Here is an 18,230-nt window from a genome sequence, read left to right as displayed (position 1 = left end):
CATTTTTTTCCAAAACAACAAAATAACTGACTAGCTGAATTTAATACATCTAAGTCATTTATCTCTTACATTAATTTTCATTTTCCTAAAACAACAGCCATTTTCATACACTCAGAACCCCTGGAGCAAGTCTTAAAGTTGAACAGAAGGTAGAAAAACAAATTAAAATTTGAAAATTACGATCCTATGTTAGCTGAGAAAATATTAAAAAATTATTGTCACATTTAAATCAGGAGATATACTAAAATATCTTAGGAAGCTTGGCCACTTTTTAATTGTATTATTTGTCTATTTATTATTTCAGTTGTAGGAAGTCATTTTACAGTCTAGATGGCCGTCCTTGTCAGATGCATGTTATGAAGATACTTTTCTCCAGTCTGTGGCTTGCTGTTCATTTTCTTCAGTGTCTTTTTATGAATAGAAGCTTTTGATTTTAACCAAATCTAGTCTATCAATTTTTTTCTTTTATGGTTATTGCTGTCTGTGTCCTCTGGCTACTCCTGAATCATGAGTATGTTCCCTTGTATCTCTTCTGGAAGCTTTACAGTTTGCATTTACATTTAATTCTATGATATATCTTGAACTAATTTTTGTGTGTGGTATGGGGTAAGGGGCAAGGTTTCCTTTTTTCCAGGTGAACATCCAGTTGTTCCAGTATCATGTGCTGAAAAGATTTCTCTTTCCATGTTGAATTACATTGGCATGTTTGTTGAAAATCGATTGACCATTTAAGTGTGAGTCCTATGAAAACTTGGTGCTTCATTGTGATTGTGGAACAACAAAAAGATATGATGAGAATAGCAATTGTCTGTAATGATTGTGTAAACGCACACTTTCAATGGACTATAGGTATAGTTTTGTAATTTTTTAAGAATGTAATTTTTTTTCTTCTTCCATTTGTTGAAATGTAATTTTTATGTTAATCAAATCTAATAATAAAAACCTGGATTTGTTGTATTTTGGTTTTATTTCATTTTTCCAGTAATTAATTTTTATTGTCTTTGAAAATGTAATATATAGGTCTGTGAAAGGTGGAAAACAAGCAAACAAACCCCTGATCTTTCATCCCAGATAGTTTGGGAAATTCTCAAATTCTCATAACACAAATTCTGTAGGATGTTAATAGACATTCTGCAGAAAGGGGTTCCATGAAAAGTTCCACCTCAGCTGCCAGGCATAACTCCCTTGTTCATTTCCAATTCCTTTTTCCCAGCTTGGAAGCTACTAACCAGTCTCCCAGGCCAGAAAAATCCTCCCTCAGCTAGTATTACTCCTAGATCTTTCCAGACTTGCACCTGGATGGCTGCTTTGGAGCTTAAAAGCCAAACGTGTTAATTTATTCTGTAGTTCCTCCACCTTCGGGTAATGCTGGATGGGTGTCTCTCTTCCCAAATGGGGAAGAGTCACATGTTAAAGCAAAACTGGGAGGAGAATTCATAGCGTTCCTGCTTCACATATCATCACCTTGCTCTCACCCCATGGCTTGTCCCTGTTCACGTCTGAAGCTGCCCTCCCCTGGGCAGGGCTGTGTCACCTCAGATGGCAGCTCCTCCTAGCAATGGCTGCAGGGAGGACAGAACAGACACCTGTCTCTTCAGGTGGCTGTGGAAAGAAGCCACGGCCCTGAAGCCTGTCCTGGGTTCCCAGAGCCCCGAGCTTGGGTCCTGGGCTCCCACCTATGGGCTCTGCTGAAATGCTGGGCTGTAGAGCAAAAGGTTCACACCCACAGCTTTGGGATTTTTTCTCCGGGGTTCCCACTTATATCCATGCAACCTTAGGGAAGACACTTGATTCTGTAAGCCTTAGTTTTGTCATCTGTAAAATGGAATTTACAGTACTTGGATCAGATATGCTCCAGAATTCAGAATTTTCAGCTGCAATCACATAGCATGGTGCATATACTCTACGTGACATAACACTCCACAGGGCTCTGAAAGCACCTTACTATCAAACGTATTATTATCTCGGCAACTGCACTTTTGAACATTCACACTCAATGAAATAAAGACCATAAATTGTTTCATGTCCCTTCAGGTCAAATTTTGTTGCAAAAAAATTCTTTTTTAATTCCTGTTCAGTGTTCAGAGTCTTGAATGTTTGGGATTTCAGATAATGACCATGCCACCCTGTGCCTCCATAGATAATAGCACACAGCTCGAATAGATTTTTAAAAGTCATGTTTTCGAGGCCAGACTAAACCCAGCTGTGAGGTTGGGGATAAGACCAGTCTCCTGACAAGGCCAAGGGTGACGGGTGGGGAGAGTCATCCTGGAGCGGCTGTGCTGCTACCCAAGTGTCTGGGCCATTGGTTCAAACTCCACATCCTGAGCCTCAGCCACCCCTGGCCCTTGAGCCGATTCCAGGTGCCTGACTTCATCTACCTCCAGATTTGGATCTTTCTCTGATGGGTCCTCAGTGAAGACCATAACAAGCTGGTGGCAGTGACCAACACGACCAGCAGGACCTCCACATGATCGTCGTCAGGCCGGGGCTCCCCATCCATCATGGGCTGCTTCCTCCGACGGCTGCAGCTGCTCTCCACCTGCATGGCCTTCTCACTGGGGGCCAGTGTGGGCACTTGGAGGGGGGCCATAGGTAACTGGTCCATGTTCATCTGGTGCTTCTGCTTTGCTGTGACACTCGTCATCCTCGTGGTCGAGTTATGTGAGTTGCAGGACCACTTCCCTTTCTGGGACAACTTTCTCATCACCTACAACTGCTACTCCGCCCTCCTCTGCTTTTCAGCCTCCATTGTCTACCCCACCTCCTACCTCCAGTTCTTGCCAGACAGCAGCTACCGGGGCCACGCCATCGCTGCCACTGCATTCTCCTGTATTGCTTCTGTGGCTTATGCCATGGAGGTGGCTGGGACGAGGACCCAGGCCGGCAGGACCACAGGCCACATGGCCACCGTACCAGGCCTGCTCAAGGCACTGCAGACTGTTGTGGCCTGTGTCATCTTCCTCTTCATCAGCAGCCCCTATGTCTATCAGCAGCAGCCGGCCCTGGTGTGGTGCGTGGCCGTGTACTCTGTCTGCTTCCTCCTGTCCTCCGTGGTCATCTTGCTAAACCTGGGTAAATGCGACAACAGGCTGCCCATCCCCTTCCCCCGTTTCCTGGTGGGGCAGACTCTGCTCTCCGTCCTCCTCTACACCAGCGCTGTGGTCCTCTGGCCTCTCTATCAGTTCCACGAGAAGTTGGGCGGCCAGCCCCAGCGGCCCAGAAATGTGAGCTGCAGCGATAGACTCACCTACTTGGTGTGCATCTGGGACCAACGACTGGCTGTGACCATCTTGACAGCCATCAACCTGCTGATTTACGTGACTGACCTGGTGATCTCTGCTCGCTTGGATTTTGTCAGGGTCTGAGGCTCTGCCTAGGGGCTCCCGGTTCCTATTCTCACTGGCGGTTTCTTTACCGAGTTCTGATGTCCCCAGTGCCCCCTTCCTGGCTCCCCTCTCTCCCTTCTCACTTCCTCCCCATTCATCTCGCTCTTCTGTTTCCTTCTCTCCTTCTGCTCTGTCTCCTTTCCTGTTTTCTTTGGTTGCCCACATCTTTTTTGACTCTTTCTCTTTCTGTTCTCTTCTGTCCTGCATTTTCTGCTTTTTGGCCCTTTTATGGTCATCCTTTGTTTTCTCATCTCCTGTATCCTGACCACCTTTTCCCATTTTCCTTCTTATGATCGCTTAAAGCCCTGAGACTTCTTCATTCTCTGCCCCACCACCCCGTCCCCCCTCCTAGGGTGCTGAGCTCCATATCACACAGTCCTTTAGCAGCTGTTCATATCTTGGACCTCCAGAGGGGCCTCACTGCCAAAGCATGCTTGTCCCCCAGGCTGTGCCTTAGTTGGTGTATGTGTGTGGGTTTAGGGGGTGGGAAGTAGCTAGGGTTTGGGACCCCTTTCTCCCAGTAAAGGGGGGTGTACAGTGCACCTCCTATTTAAGGGGAAAAAAATCTCTGGAGGTCAATAATTTCCAGTGGGCGGGAGGCTGAAAGCAGAGACCCTGGATCCTGAGGCCCCACCTGGTGCTCAGCCCCACTGACATTGGCTCCAGAAATTTTGCAGCCTCACTAAAGCCCACTGCCTAGACACTACCTTAGAGGAAGCAAGGGGTGGATGCCTTCCAGCCCAACTACTCTCTGGGGAATCAAAAAATGGAGCTGGTGAAGAACAGCATATTCTTGAGGACAACTGTCTGAAGTGTTTGTGGGGGCGGTGATGTGGCCCTCCTGCCTCAGTGTCCAAAATAACATGTCCTGCCTTTGCAGGGACAAGAACATGGCCACAGCCAGCCTTAAAGGTAATATTACCCTGTTTTTTTCTTTTCTTCTTTTTTTTTCTGGTCAGCAGGGTAAAAATTACTGGATGGCCTTCTTCTTAAAGGGGAAGTTTCTTTTCACTTTTTTGTGGGGAAGGTGGGTTGAGTAGGTGGGTATTTCTGCTGCCACAGCCAAAGGAACTGCGGTGCTTGAGTGCGTGCTGCACACACGTGTGTTTCTGTATGTCAGTTGCTTTCTGCTGCTGCTTCCTGCTTCTCTGAGACTCACGCAGAACACGATCTATTTAAATGTACACATATGTGTGTATGTATTTGTTTTTAATTCCCTGAAGCTTCTGATTCCTGTCAGCTCCTGCTGTCAGTCATACAGAGAATTATTGTCCTTTCCTCCACATCCATAATGTTCTTTTTTAAAACTTCAATATAAAGATAAAAGAAAAAGAAAACAAAATAGAAATGAAGCCAACAAAATCCACGGATCCTAATTGTCCCAAATTTGACCAGAGCTCAGAAGCAGGCTATTCTTAAAGGATCATTGCTAGCATCTGGATGCTTCTCTTTGAAGGTGTGTGCTGTGTGCATACTGAGTGTGTGTGTTTGTATGTGTATGTGTGTGTTGTGTGCCCATGGGCAGGCATGCCTTAAGATCAGGAGCCCTTTATATAACCATTGGCCAGGAAAGTACCACAAGCTTTCTTACTCGCCTGCTCTCAGCCACACAGCCTCAGAGCCTGGCATCCTCTGTGTCACCAGGGCCAGAGGGGCCAGGCAAGCAGAGCTGTGGGGGAGGGGCAGGGAAGGACACACACTGCTGCCACTCATTCCTGTCCTGGGATGAAGCACGTGCTCTTCACCCAGTGGCTGGTTGAGTGGACGTAGAGGGCTCCCAGGAGTTGATCCCCATGGCAAGAAAATACTAAGGAGTAATGTAATAAAATTCATATTCTTAGGCAAAACAAGACAAATTTATTTGACCAAATACATTCTAACACTGGGTAAAAAGTTAAACAGATTTCCTTAAGGCAGGACTTCCTAGGGCCTTGAATAGTGTAGTAGACACTATAAAATTACCAAAAGAGGTATATAGCAGGAAGTGTTTCCCAAACTTATATGATCAGGGAACATTTTTTTTTTCATGACGCATCATAGACTAGTGTTCCATGGAATACCCTTTGGGAACCACCAGTCACTTTGTTCTCCCCTAGAGTGGTTCAAAAGCATTGACTTGAAACTCTAACAAAATCACTTCTCATGATGATCCATCTCCTCTGAGGGCAGCTGTACTTCCTTAGGTGAAGCAAAGCACGCCTGCCCTACTCTCTGCCGTTGCACAGAGAGTCCCAACCCCTACTCGCCTGGAGGAGCTCTGAAAAGTTCTCAGGTGTCCTTGGTCGCCTCTCCTCACATCCCTCAGACTGAACGTCTCTGCATCAAGCCTGGTGCTCTCTCGGGGCAGTAACTGGGCTTTGCTGTGGGACCTGCAGCGCCCAGCACACAGTAAACACGTGGTAGTATTTGAGCAGAACAGAAAAGAATAGTGCCTCCCCCAGCTCTCTCATGTGCACCTTGACTTTTCCCCAATCTCCAGAACTTCCACCATCCTGGCTGCCTGCGCTGATGAGCTGTGGACCACCCATGCTGGCGCCCACATCTTCTGTGACAGTCAGTCTCCAGTGCTCCTTGTTCCTTGGACACGTAACTCTCCAAATCCTAAAACCCTCTTATACATCACCTCATGACAGCCAACTTGTTCCCAACTCAAGGCCTTTGCACGAGCTGTTTCCTCTGCCTGGGACGTGGCCACTTCTTTCTCGTCCTTCAGTTCTCAACTTAAATTCACCTGCGTGGAAAGATCTTCCAAAAGAACATCTGCCCATCATGTTCCTTCCAGGACCATGTTGTGTTTTTTTCACTGTGTCTGTCACTACTTGAAGTTACCTTGTTAAAGTATTTGACAAGTTTATGGCTTTATTATCTGATGCCCCTGCTGGAGCTTAGCCCCATGGGGACAGGTGTCTAGTCTCTGCTGTCAGCACTGGGTCTCTGGGCCAAGTCAGTCCCTGGCAGGACATGAACACAGCATGTTTTGGACAAATGAAGACCTAAAATCAGTAACTACTGGCGGAAGGGTAAGTTCTTATCGCATAGACACAAAATATTAATTATAATAAAGGGGGTGGAAGCACACTTTGGAGGTGATGAATATGTTTATGGCCTGGATAGTGGTGATGGCTTTGTGGGTGCATATTTATCCTCAAACTCATCCTGTTGTAAACCGTAAATATATTATCAATTATACCTTAATAAAATGTTTTTTTAATAAAATAAAAAGGTAGTTAAGAAGCCCACAAGGTAACATGGAAAAGTGAATATAATGTTTAAAAAGACAAGATCTTACAAGATATTACAATTATAATCATGTAAAAATGTTTTTGTGTCCATAAATTACAAAGAAACACATATGTAAAAAAATCAATCATGGGGTCTTGTCATACAAGACAATACAGATCCTCCTTCCACATCTCATTGTAAAGTGCTCCTGGCACTCCTCAGTCAGACTCCTGGGGCAGAGCCAGGCTTTGAGTCACTAACAGAGGCTGATTTACCAAGAACCGCCTCCAGCTGCCTGGCTAGCTCCGTGCAGTTGGGCCTGTGACAGACCCGTGTCACGTTCATGGTGTGCTCCTTCACCGGGATGGGCTTGCCTGGCAGAGAATTCTCATTTCTTGAAAAACTTCAAACCATCTTGAAAAACTTCAAGCCATCTTGGAAAACTTCAAGCCATCTTGAAACACACAAGCCAAGCATCCGAGTGCAGGTAGAAGGATGAACACACATATTCCGGAGGCTCTTCAAGGAGACGACAGAGGCAGGAGCTCAGTCTGCCTCCCTGACGCTCTGGCTGGTGCACCCCTTTCTTGGACCCCCTCAAAGGGTGGGAGTGGGGCGCTGGGAGCACCTGGGACAGGGTCTGAGATGGTTAAGGGAACCGGAGGGAGAGGTGGGGTTCCAGCTGCCCCTGGGGTATCAACTCTCTAACACTCATGGGCCCTCGGCATCATCATTCTTGTTGAATGTTTGCTTCCTATGTATTTCATAAATTTACCCCACCCTCCACTCCTGAAGTGTCTTTGCTCAAGACCCATCATCATACAATCGGACTGTGGATTTAGCCTCCAAACTCGCCACTCAGCTTCTTGGCCAGCCTCCATTCCATTTTCCTCCTAACAGCCGGAGTGACAGTTCCCAGTGGGCACGTGACTGACGGATTCATCCTTAGAGAATGTAAGTGAGGCATCATCACTTACAGCCAGAATCAAACTTCTTTTCCTGGCATTCAGGCCCATCAAAGTTGTGCCCTATCTTTTGCTCCTGCAACATCTCCCTTCCTCCCCACCTCAATTGTTCCACTCAGGTAAGACCCAGCAGCTTGTGCTGTCCTGCCACAACATTCTGCTGGACAGAAGGGCAAAGACTGGGATGTGTCAATCAGAGCAATGGGATATGGAGCTAGTGGGATCCAGGAAGGCTTCCTTGAGGAGGTGATTTGAAGGTCAAGGACAAGATAGGGTTAAAAAGGCAAAGAAGAAAAGATGACGTTTTAGGATTAAGTGATTTCCTCAAGGATCTCATGAATCTTCAGTGGCAGGGTTATGGGAAGAGGGAGGGAGAAGGGAGAATTGAGCATGGCCAACTGGAGACTGATCTTTATGCCCACTTGGGTGAGGAATAAGGCTTTGGGATGGCACAAGGTAAGGGATTGGAGCTGAGACACTTCCAGCACCACATGGCCTGCAGCCTCTGAGCAAAGGTAGACAAGAAAAAAACCATGCTCTTCAGCAAGAGGGAAGGACAATGTGATATCTCCCTCTGTAGGAGTTTTGGATTGTATTTTTAAGTCTCCACAGGAGAAATCAAAATCTCAGGTTTTCTCTTCTTGTGGCTTTGGGCCCAAATGCACATGATCTCTGAGGTCCAACAACTCCAACCTGGGAAATGAACACAATTGGTGCCCAACAGGCAACTGGCCTTGAGTGTCCTGAGCAGGGAGAGGTGCAGCTGTCCTGGGTTACGGCCCCCAATCCAGGCAATGAGGCTCCTCACGGGACAAAAGGGTCCTGCTCAATCTGGGCTCAGAGTTTAAATGACAAAGTGCACGAGGAAACAACCACTGTGAGTCACAAGAGCTCCAACAAAATAGCACTAATCTGAAAGAGACAGCAAAGAAATACACTTAATACGATAAACACATTGGGAAAAGTTATCATGAAAAAAGGACAGGAACATTAGAGAGAGAACCGCAATGGATGGCAGAGTGTCCCCCACAACTCATGTGTACTCAGAACCCCACGATGTGGTCTCGTTTAGAAATAGGGTCTTTGCAGACATACTTAGTTAAGAATTTTGAGGGGAAATCATCCTGGATGGAGGGTGGGCCTGCATCCAATGACTGGTCTCTCTATGAGAGAAAGGAGAGGGAGATTTGCACACACAAAGGTGAGAGAAGATGACCTCCTGAAGGTGGAGGCAGAGATGGGGTTAAGCTACGGGGCCTCCAGAAGCTAAAGGAGGCAGAGAAGGGCCCTACTCTGGGGCATCAGAGAGGCCGTGGCCCTGCCCACACTTGACGGCAGACCTCTGGCCCCAGGACTGTGAGGGAATAATTGCTGTGGTTTTTAGCCACCAAACTTGTGATAATTTGTTGCAGTAAACCTATGACATCAAGATGAATTCCTAGAAATGAAAAATAGCACCTTTGTCATATTTTGTATTTTTAAAAAATTTTTTTAAATTTTATTTTATCGAGTTATAGTCATTTTGCAATGTTGAGTCAATTTCCAGCATAGAGCATAATTATTCAGTTATACATAAATATACATATATTCATTGTCACATTCTTTTATAGATAAACAAGATTATACTGTATAGCACAGGGAAATATATACAAGATCTTGTGTCATATTTTTTTAAAGTTTCCAGAAAAGCTTGCCGACCTCCTGTTGTAGAGCACAGTGGTCTCAATGGATCCAAGGGCCCCCTGTCACAATCCTGTGGCCCCCAGTGTCTGAGACTCACAGGGAAAGAACCACTGATCTAGAGAAGGGTGGTCAGTCCAGTGTCCACAAGAGCCAGGAGGGAAGGGAACAAGCAAAGCGGACGGAGAGGACTGAGCCCCCTGGAGAGGACCAGCTGCATCAGTAGGGGGCGGTGGAAAAGCAAGATGCGGTGTGCATGACATAGTCTCATGTTTATAAAAAGGGAAAAAAAAATCTACAGTTACCACCTACAAACATGTTTGTATATGCACACATATGTCTAAATATGATTTCAGAGCATGAGAAATGTGCTGAATGCTGTATGTTACGTTGATGGCACAGATGCTCCCAGGACAGAGGGGTGCACGTTCCCATGAACAGGCAGGAAGGCTGGCCAAGTGGAAGAGGGGAACCGGGCACATGTGATATGATCATAGTCCTGCTTTCTGTCAATTATACATGTGAATAAGAAAAATAAATAAAGCTAAACAAAAATGAAGAATAGAAAACAATGTAAAGGGTGTTGCAGCTGCTCTGCTCCAGACGTGGCCCCCACTCCCCGCCCCCGCAAGGGAACGCAGTCCAGGTGACACCAGATCTCCTGATGCTTCACAAAGAGCTGGAAATCTGTAGTTTCACGGAAATTAAAACACTGCAGCTATGAAACACTTAAGGAAGAAATAGGACCAATTCTACACCATCACTCCCTGAAAACACTGTGAAGGCAAACCAAACACATCTGCGAGCCACCTCCAGTAAATACTGGTTTGCAACCCCTGACCTGGAGCAAATCCAGCTTGCATGTGCTTCTGTGCAGAGCAGGGCCAGGGCCTCTGCGCCCACTCTGAGGAGAAGAGAGGGGAGAAGGTGGCTGGCATTTGCTGTGTGTTCCACGTGCCAGGCCCTCTGATAAGACCTTCATGTGCTTTTATTCATTTAACTGACATAAAGTAAGTGTGAAGCCCATTGCATAGATGGGGAGACTGAGGCTCTGATGAGTAACTTACCAGGATCATCCAGCTATGAAGTGTCTCCTCCAAGCCCCACAGCCTCCTGTATCTCTGAGTGTCCATCTCAGCTCCTCCTTCTCTGCTCTTCTTGCACCTCCTCCTTCCTTGCTTTGCCCCAGCCATGACCTTCCAGACTCACTACCTTCCAAGTCCAATGTGCCCGGCTGCTGGGCAGGCAGGGCTCAGCCAAGTCTAGGAAGTGCTCTGACACTTCCCTGCTCACAGATTAGGATGGAAGAGGGGCTGTTGAGGAAACTCAGGCAAACGTTTTGCTTTACAGGTGGGAGAAATGAGGCCCAGAGAGGGCACATGCCTCACCCAGGGTCACACAGCTGGAGTCCCCAGGCCCTCCCCCTCTGGCATCAAATGGATCCAGAGTTGTCTTTTGGCCTTAGGTGGAAATCCCAGGCTGAGTTTGGGGAGGTTGGTGGGAACAACCTGGGGGACAGACAGTGTGACACCCCTAGCCCCCCTCACAACCAGTGTCCCCACCTCGCCCCCAGCAGTGCCCACTGGAAGGCCAGCAGGCTCCTGGGCTCCTTGGACAACCAGGGCTGAAGGAGCTCTGTAAATTCAGGGAGATTCTTGGGGTTTGCTCTGTGTCTCTTTCCAGCCACAGCTGTTCCCAGGGTTGACTGTCAGCCAAGGTGACAAGGGCCCTCATGGCAGGAAGCTGGCTGCTGGCTCAGGGTGCTGGCCCTGAAGCCCTGGGGGTGCCTCTCAGTCAATAGCGCCTTTGAAACAGGGCAGTGTCCCTGAGGAGGGAGCAGGCTGGGGATGAGCTCTCCCCCTGACACGTGGGGACCCCTTGGAGGAGGCCCCTGTGTGAGGCGGGACTGCAGCCCTGGCTGGAGGGACTGTCTTGGGCAGATGACCTGGGCAATTCCTTGGTCTCCATTGTCCCTGCCACTCTGGCCACGTGTCCCCTGTCACCTCTGAATTTGCTTTAGGCACCTGTTCTTCCCTCTCAGTTCCATTCCAGGCCCCTCCTACATGGGGAAGGTGGCTCCATGCCAGTGTTCCTTTTGGATCAGACTCCTCCTTGGCTGCCTCAGGGCCACTCGACCGTGGGAGTCCCCCCAGCCATCTCCACTCTGCCGCCCCCGCCCTGGCTCCAGTCCAGGTGCGTCCTCAGGGCTGCACCTCCCAGAGGTCCTGCAGGTACAGACCTCTCTCAGCTCCTGCCCTTAAAAGGGGGCCTATTACCGTCCATGCTCCACCCCCTCCCCTGGGATGCCCTGAAGGCTCCACATCAGCACCCAGACACAACATCCCTGTTCATTTCCAACCCTCTGCCCAGCTTGGAATCTACTGACTAGTTTCCCACCAGAAAATCCTTGCTCAGCCAGTACTGCTCCTAGATTTTCCCCACCAGGTTTGCTGGTTTGGAGCTTAAAAGCCAAACATTGCATTCCTGTATTCTGTGTCCTCCATGACGCTTCACCCCGGAGTAATGCTGGGTTGGTGTCTCCTCCCAAATGGGCAACAGTCACATGTTAAGGCAGAATTGGGGGGAGAATTCAAACAGTTCCTGCTTCACGTATCATCTCGTCACCACTGCCTTGCTCTACCCCATGGCTTGTCCCTGTTCACGTCTGAGGCTGCCCTCCACCAGGCAGGGCTGTGTCACCTCAGATGGCAGCTCCTTCTAGCGATGGCTGCAAGAAGGACAGGACAGACGCCTGTCTCTTCAGGTGGCTGTGGAAGGAGGCCATGGCCCTGAAGGAATGTCCTCGGTTCCCAGATCCCTGAGCTTGGGTCCTGGGCTCCCACCCACGGGCCCTGCTGAAATGCTGGGCTGTAGAGCAAAGCATTCACACTCACAGCTTTGGGATTTTTATCTGAGGTTCCCACTTTCTAGCCTTGTGATCTTAGGGAAGGTATTTAATTCCCACAGCCTTAGTTTCTCATCTGGAAAATGAGGTTAGCAGTAGTATCCACAATCCCTCTTCTGAAACTCTTGGGATCAGATACGCTCCAGAATTCAGAATTTTCAGCTGCAATCACATAGCATGGTGCATATACTCTACATGACATAACACTCCACAGGGCTCTGAAAGCACCTTACTATCAAACATATTATTTCTGCAACATTTTGAATTTTGAACATTCACACTAAGTGAAATAAATAAAGGCCATAAATTGTCTCATGTCTGCTCAAGCCAAATTTTGTGACCAGATGAATTTTCTTTTAATTCTGTTATAATTTTCAGAGTGTTGAATGGTTGGGATTGCAGATAAGGACCATCCTACCCTGTGTCTCTGTAGATAATGGCACACAGCTCAGAGAGATCCAAAATGTCACGTTTTTGAGGCCAGACCACACCCAGCTGTGAGGCTGGGGATACGACCAGTCTCCTGACAAGGCCAAGGGTGACAGGTGGGGAGAGTCATCCTGGAGTGGCTGTGCTGTTACCCGCGTCTGTTTCAAACTCCACAGTTTAGCTGCCACAGGCCCTTGAGATGATTCCAGGCTTCTGACTTAATCCACCTCCAGACCCGCATCTTTCCGTGATGGGCCCTCAGGGAAGACCACAGCAATATTGGTGACGGTGACCAGCATGACCAGTAGGGCCTCCACGAGATCGTCCTCAGGCCTGGGCTCTGTGACCATCATGGGCTACTTCCTCCGTCTGCTGCTGCTTTTCTCCACCTGTGTGGCCTTCTCACTGGTGGCCAGCATGAGCACTTGGAGGGGGGCCGCAGTTAACTGGTCCACGTTCGTCTGGTGCTTCTGCTTCTTCATGACCCTCATCATCCTCATAGTCGAGTTATTTGGGCTCCAGTCCCGCCTCCACCTCTCCTGGAACAGCTTTCTCATCACCTGCGCCTGCTACGCCACACTCTTCTGCCTCTCAGCCTCCATCATCTTTGCCATCACCTACATCCAGCTCTTCCCGCGTAGCGCTTCCCAGGTCCAAGCCATCGCCACCATTGCATTTTCCTGCATTGCTTCCATGGCTTATGCCACTGATGTTGCCTGGACCTGGGCCATGACTGGTGACTTACCTTGCTATTTGTTCACCTTGCCAGACCTGTTTAAGAGGCTGGAGATCTTCGTGACCTGTGTCATCTTTGCCTTCATCAGCAGCCCTTACCAGTACCTGCACCGGCCAGCCCTGGTGTGGTGCGTGGCCATGTACGCCATCTGCTTCCTTCTGGGGGCTGTAGCTCTCTTGCTGAACTGGTGTGACTGTGACAACAGGCTGCCCATTCCCTTCTCCGTTTTCCAGTTGGGACTGACTCTGCTCTCCGTCCTCCTCTACACCAGCACTGTGGTCCTCTGATCGCTCTACCAGTTCAATGAGAAGTTGGGCGGCCAGCCCCAGCGGTCCAGCGATGTGAGCTGTAGCAACAGACTCCCCAGCGTGGTGTGCATCTGGGACCAACGACTTGCTGTGGCCATCCTGACAGCCGTCAACCTGCTGATTTACGTGGTCGACCTTGTGAACTTGGCCCGCATTTTTTTCTTACCCGGTTCTGAGGCTCTGCCCAGGGGTCCCAATTCCCTCTTGTCACTGGAAGTTTCTTTGCCTTGCTCCCGAAGCATGACTGTCTCCTCGGCTGTGCCTTAGTTGGTGTATGTGTGTGGCTTTGGGGCATGGGGGTGGATATCTAGACCCCTTTTACCCAGTGGAGGTGGGTGTAAAGTGTACCTCCCATTTATGTTTAAAAAAATCTCTGGAGGTCAATAATTTCCCGTCATCAGGAGCCTGAAAGCAGAGGCCCTGGGTCCCTAGGCCCCACCTGGTGCTCAGCTCCCACCTTGAGATGGGCTCTAGAAGTTTTGCAGGCTCACTAAAGCCCACTGCCTAGAGGCCACCTTAGAGGAAGCAAGGGGTGGATGCCTTCCAGCCCAATTATTTACTCTTTGGAGAATCAAAAAAGGAGCTGGCGAAGAGCCATACAGTCTTGAAGACAACTGTCTGAAGTAATTGTGAGGGGGGGTGACGAGGCCCTCCTGCCTCAGTGTTCAAAATAGCACGTCCTGCCTTTGCAAGGCAAGGCCATGGCAACTGTCAGCCTTAAAGCTGATGTTAGCCTGTGTTTTTGTTTTTGTTTTCTTTTTTTCTGGTCAGGAGGGCAAAAAATTACTGGGTCACCCTATTGTTAAAGAAGTTTCTTTTCGTTTTTTTGCTTTTCAGAGGGGTGGGTTTGGAGGGTGGGGACTGCCTCTGCCATGGGGAAAGGAATTGCCGTGCTTGAGCATGCGTGCACACGCGTGCTTCTGCGTGTCAGTTGCTTTCTGCTGCTGCTTCCTGCTTCTCTGGGACTCATGAATGATATGATCTATATAAATGTAGAAATATAAACGTATATATTTATTCCCAGGAGCTTCTGGTTCCCATCAGCCCCTGCTGTCAGGCATAGAGAGAAGCCTTGTACCTTCTCTCACATACATAATGTACTTTATTTTTAACCTCAGTATAAAGTTAAAGAAAAAAAGCAAAACACCCCAAAGATCCACAGATCCTAATTGCCCCAAATTTGACTAGAGCTCAGAAGCAGCCTACTAGACTTTTCTTCTGAACCAAACTACCCTCTCTGTAAGCCCTTCCCACTGCCTCTCCACCCCAGTGGCCCAGCCTTGGGAAACTAGAGGTTGGCCCCGCGCCAGTGCCCAACATCCTGTCCCCTAAATCTTAAAAGGGCCCTCCCAGCTCCTGGAGGCCTCTCTTTAAAGATGTGTGCCCTTGTGCCTGCTCAGTGTCTGTGTGTGTATGTGTCCGTGTGCACTCCCGCATCGGGACCGGCAGCGCTTTACAGTAACTGGTGGCTCTAAAGGTGCCACAAGCCTCCTTCCTCTCTTGCTGTCAGCCACACAGCCTCAGAGCCCAGCACCTCTGTGTCACCAGGGCCAGGGCGGCCAGGCAAGCAGAGCTGTGGGGGAGGGGCAGGGAAGGACCCGCACTGCTGCTGTTTATTCCTGTCCTGCGATGAAGCACGTGTCCTTTACCTGGCAGGCTGGGTGGATGGGGGAGGGCTCCCAGGAGGTGGTCCCCAAGGCAAGAAAATCGTAAAATGTAATGTAATAAAATTCATATTCTAAGGCAAGACAAAACAATTCTAACCATGAAATTGTTCTCCGCTCCCTTGGGCCTCCTCCCTCCCCTCTGGTGTGCACAGAGCGTCTGTACTATGCATTAACTAGACCTTTCCAAGGGCAGAAATTCCTGCTATGCTAGAAACATCAACTTTTCTTCTTCTGGCTGCATCCGTGTAACTCCTTAGAAGATAGCATTACTTACTTATTGCTGTACTGTTTCTTGCATTACCGGTGTGTGATTGAGACTTTGATAAAAATAATGATGACCAGGTGCCTTAAAACAACTGACCTGATGTATAGATCAATGATTGTAACAGTGTGATCTAGAGATGGGAAGAAGCAACAAGAGGGTACCATTTTCTGCAGGTGACAGACTAGTAAGACAAGTGGGGCAGAGGCTGCCGTTACCAGGGCTAGATGAGTACTCACCCCATGTGTGGCCTGTCGGTGAAGTCCTTGGCTGATCTGGAATGGGCATGCCTAGCGCCCTGGGACAAATTGATGGAAAATGCCCACCAAACATTGGTCAAAATTAAGACCAAAAGGGGGAGGATTGTGAAATAAAGAATGCTGCCCACCACCCATCAATTCTGCAAGAATTAAGTCATTTGCCACTGCAGTCAACCTACAGTCCACCCTGAAAGGAATTCAGGGCGAAGATCTGGATGAGGCTCTTTGTCATTTGGGAAAACTGGCAGAACTGGCCCTCAAACAGTGAGAGTCTTTCAGGAGAAATTTTTATGAACCCAGCTTCTTGGAGCTTACCACTCTTAGAAAAGCACGAAAACTGTTAACTGAGATGCCTGTTCCCCACGAATAGGAGTAATCGTCTACCAAGCTGTGTGCTGGATGGCATGAACCCTTCACCAAAGTCACATCCATCCTGGCCTCCCGCCCTTACCTCTTCAGAACAGTTCTCAGAGCTTCCTGAAAGACTGTCTCCCCAGTTATAATTCTCAGGTTGCCTGGAATAAAATCTCCCGTTTCTTTCTTAGATTGACTACTGATTAACTTTTCATCTACAAAATCACGAATGCATTGACCTCCACAAGTCTGAGTGCACGGAGTTCTCATACTGTTATATTTTCCTGAATCAAATTGAACCCAAACTTGAGACCTCACTTCTAAGGAGGATGGAAATCCTCTGTGGTTTAGTAAAAGAATTGCCAAGGAATGGGCTCACCTGAATTGCTCACTGTCCAAGCCCTTGTGGTTCATGAGGACGGCAGCTCCATCCCTCCTGTCTGGTGGGGGTTAAATGTCATTTGTCACAATTCGGGGGCAAGTTCCAGTCCCCTCACTTTGGAGCTCAAAAGAAAGTGTAAAGGTCCTCTACTAAGTTGAGCCCTCTTGTCATAGAGGAGGTGCAGCTGGACCCAGGGAGGTGGCAGGACTTGTCCAGAGACACCCTGTGTGTGGCTGAGCCAAAGACAGGACCCAGGTTTCCTGGTCCCAGGCTGGCTATCTTTCCACGGCCCCAAGCTGCCTGTTACAAGTGTGGCAGCAGCATCCCCCAGGCTGGGGTTAATGCCCCGTCCACCCTAGTTCTGCCACAAACCTGCCGTGTGACCCTGAGGAGGTCACTCACTGCTGGTTGAGTCAGGGTCCTCAGCTACAGGATGGGGAAGGGGATCCCCTTGACCCCTGGTCCCCTCCCAACCCCCCCTCTTCCCGGTGCCCCTGGCTGCATCAGTCTTGGAGACTCAGATGTGGAGATGGAAGCCGGCCTCCCTGTGCTCTGTCCACCCTCTCTGCTTGTTTCCCTCTTGGCTGCTGGGCTCCTGTTTATTGGTTACATCCTTCCTGATTAGACAGGCCCTCCCTCCCCACAACTTTTGCTTGGCGGTAAACATGTTTCTCTCTCATAACATGTGTTTCCTCAGTCACTCACCAGTGATCCAACTCTCCAGCGATCCTTTTCAAAAGCATAAGTTTCTTCCAGTGACTCCACAGTCTGATCTCTCCCAGATCCCCCTGTTCCTGCACATCCTTGACTTTCTAACTCTTCAGACTCCAGCTCAGCAGCCCGAACGCTCTCGCTCTGTTTGGGGAGCTCACGTTTCCTTTAGTGAACACAGAGCCCTTTCTTCTGGGAGGACAGAGGGGCTGATCCCAAGCAGTGGAAGAGGAATCAGAAGCCCAGAGTGAGAGAGAGGCAGAACCAGGTCCAGAACCTGGTGGCCAGGGCTTCCCGCAGCCCTTCAGCAGACACAGTTGATGGAGAAGATCCCCGAGGCCCAAGCCTCAAGCCTCAGCTGGGTCCACAGTCACATCTGCTCCTGACTAAGGTCAAGTGGCCCCACAGCCCTGATCGGGTCCCCCAGAGATGAGACATGAGTAGTCGGGCCAGCAGAGCCCAAGAGATCAGGTTTCTAGTTCCAGTTCTGCCACAGGATATCTCGTGACCACGGATGAGTCTTGTCTCTGATTTAATCCTCATTTTCCCATGTATAAAACATGCATAATTGGGTTAAAATCATAGTTTTCGAGCTGTGACTCTGAAGCCCTAGGGTTCCGGTGAGGTGGGGGGGATTGCACGCAGGATATTGGCCTCACCCACCACTTTCTCTTACCAGAGCAGCGTGGATCAAGCTCCCACTTGTAATCTCATGTGAAAATAGATTGGAAAGATTGGAAACAACCCACGTGCTCACCTTTCAGATGCTGGGTATTAAACATGGTACAGTCACAAGAGAGAATGCTGTAAAGCTGGAAAAAAGGATGCTTTCAAAATAATGGTAGGAAAATGTCTCCAGGATATATTAAGTAAAATCAGTAAAGTATAGAATGATGTATAATATTCTATTTTTTATGTAATAAAGAAATATACCTGTAGATGCTTGATTTGCATCAAGAA

At 48.6% G+C, this 18,230-nt stretch overlaps 2 protein-coding genes across 2 annotated transcripts; both read left to right on the top strand.

Moving 5' to 3' along the window:
* Nucleotides 1-601: 601 nt before the first annotated feature.
* LOC105100305 (myeloid-associated differentiation marker-like) lies at nt 602-3,368 on the top strand. Its single transcript, XM_010993293.3, is given in 2 exon segments — nt 602-606; nt 2,417-3,368. Coding segments are annotated over 2 exon segments (957 nt in total).
* Nucleotides 3,369-11,336: 7,968 nt separating this feature from the next.
* LOC105093062 (myeloid-associated differentiation marker-like) lies at nt 11,337-13,901 on the top strand. The gene is given in 2 exon segments (XM_031440953.2): nt 11,337-11,449; nt 12,824-13,901. Coding segments are annotated over 2 exon segments (1,191 nt in total).
* The last annotated feature ends 4,329 nt before the right edge of the window (nt 13,902-18,230 follow it).

Source organism: Camelus dromedarius, chromosome 29 (assembly GCF_036321535.1).
Source record: "Camelus dromedarius isolate mCamDro1 chromosome 29, mCamDro1.pat, whole genome shotgun sequence".
Lineage (NCBI taxonomy): Eukaryota > Metazoa > Chordata > Mammalia > Artiodactyla > Camelidae > Camelus > Camelus dromedarius.
Note: the sequence above shows the minus strand (reverse complement) of the source record. Positions and strands in the feature narration are given on the sequence as shown.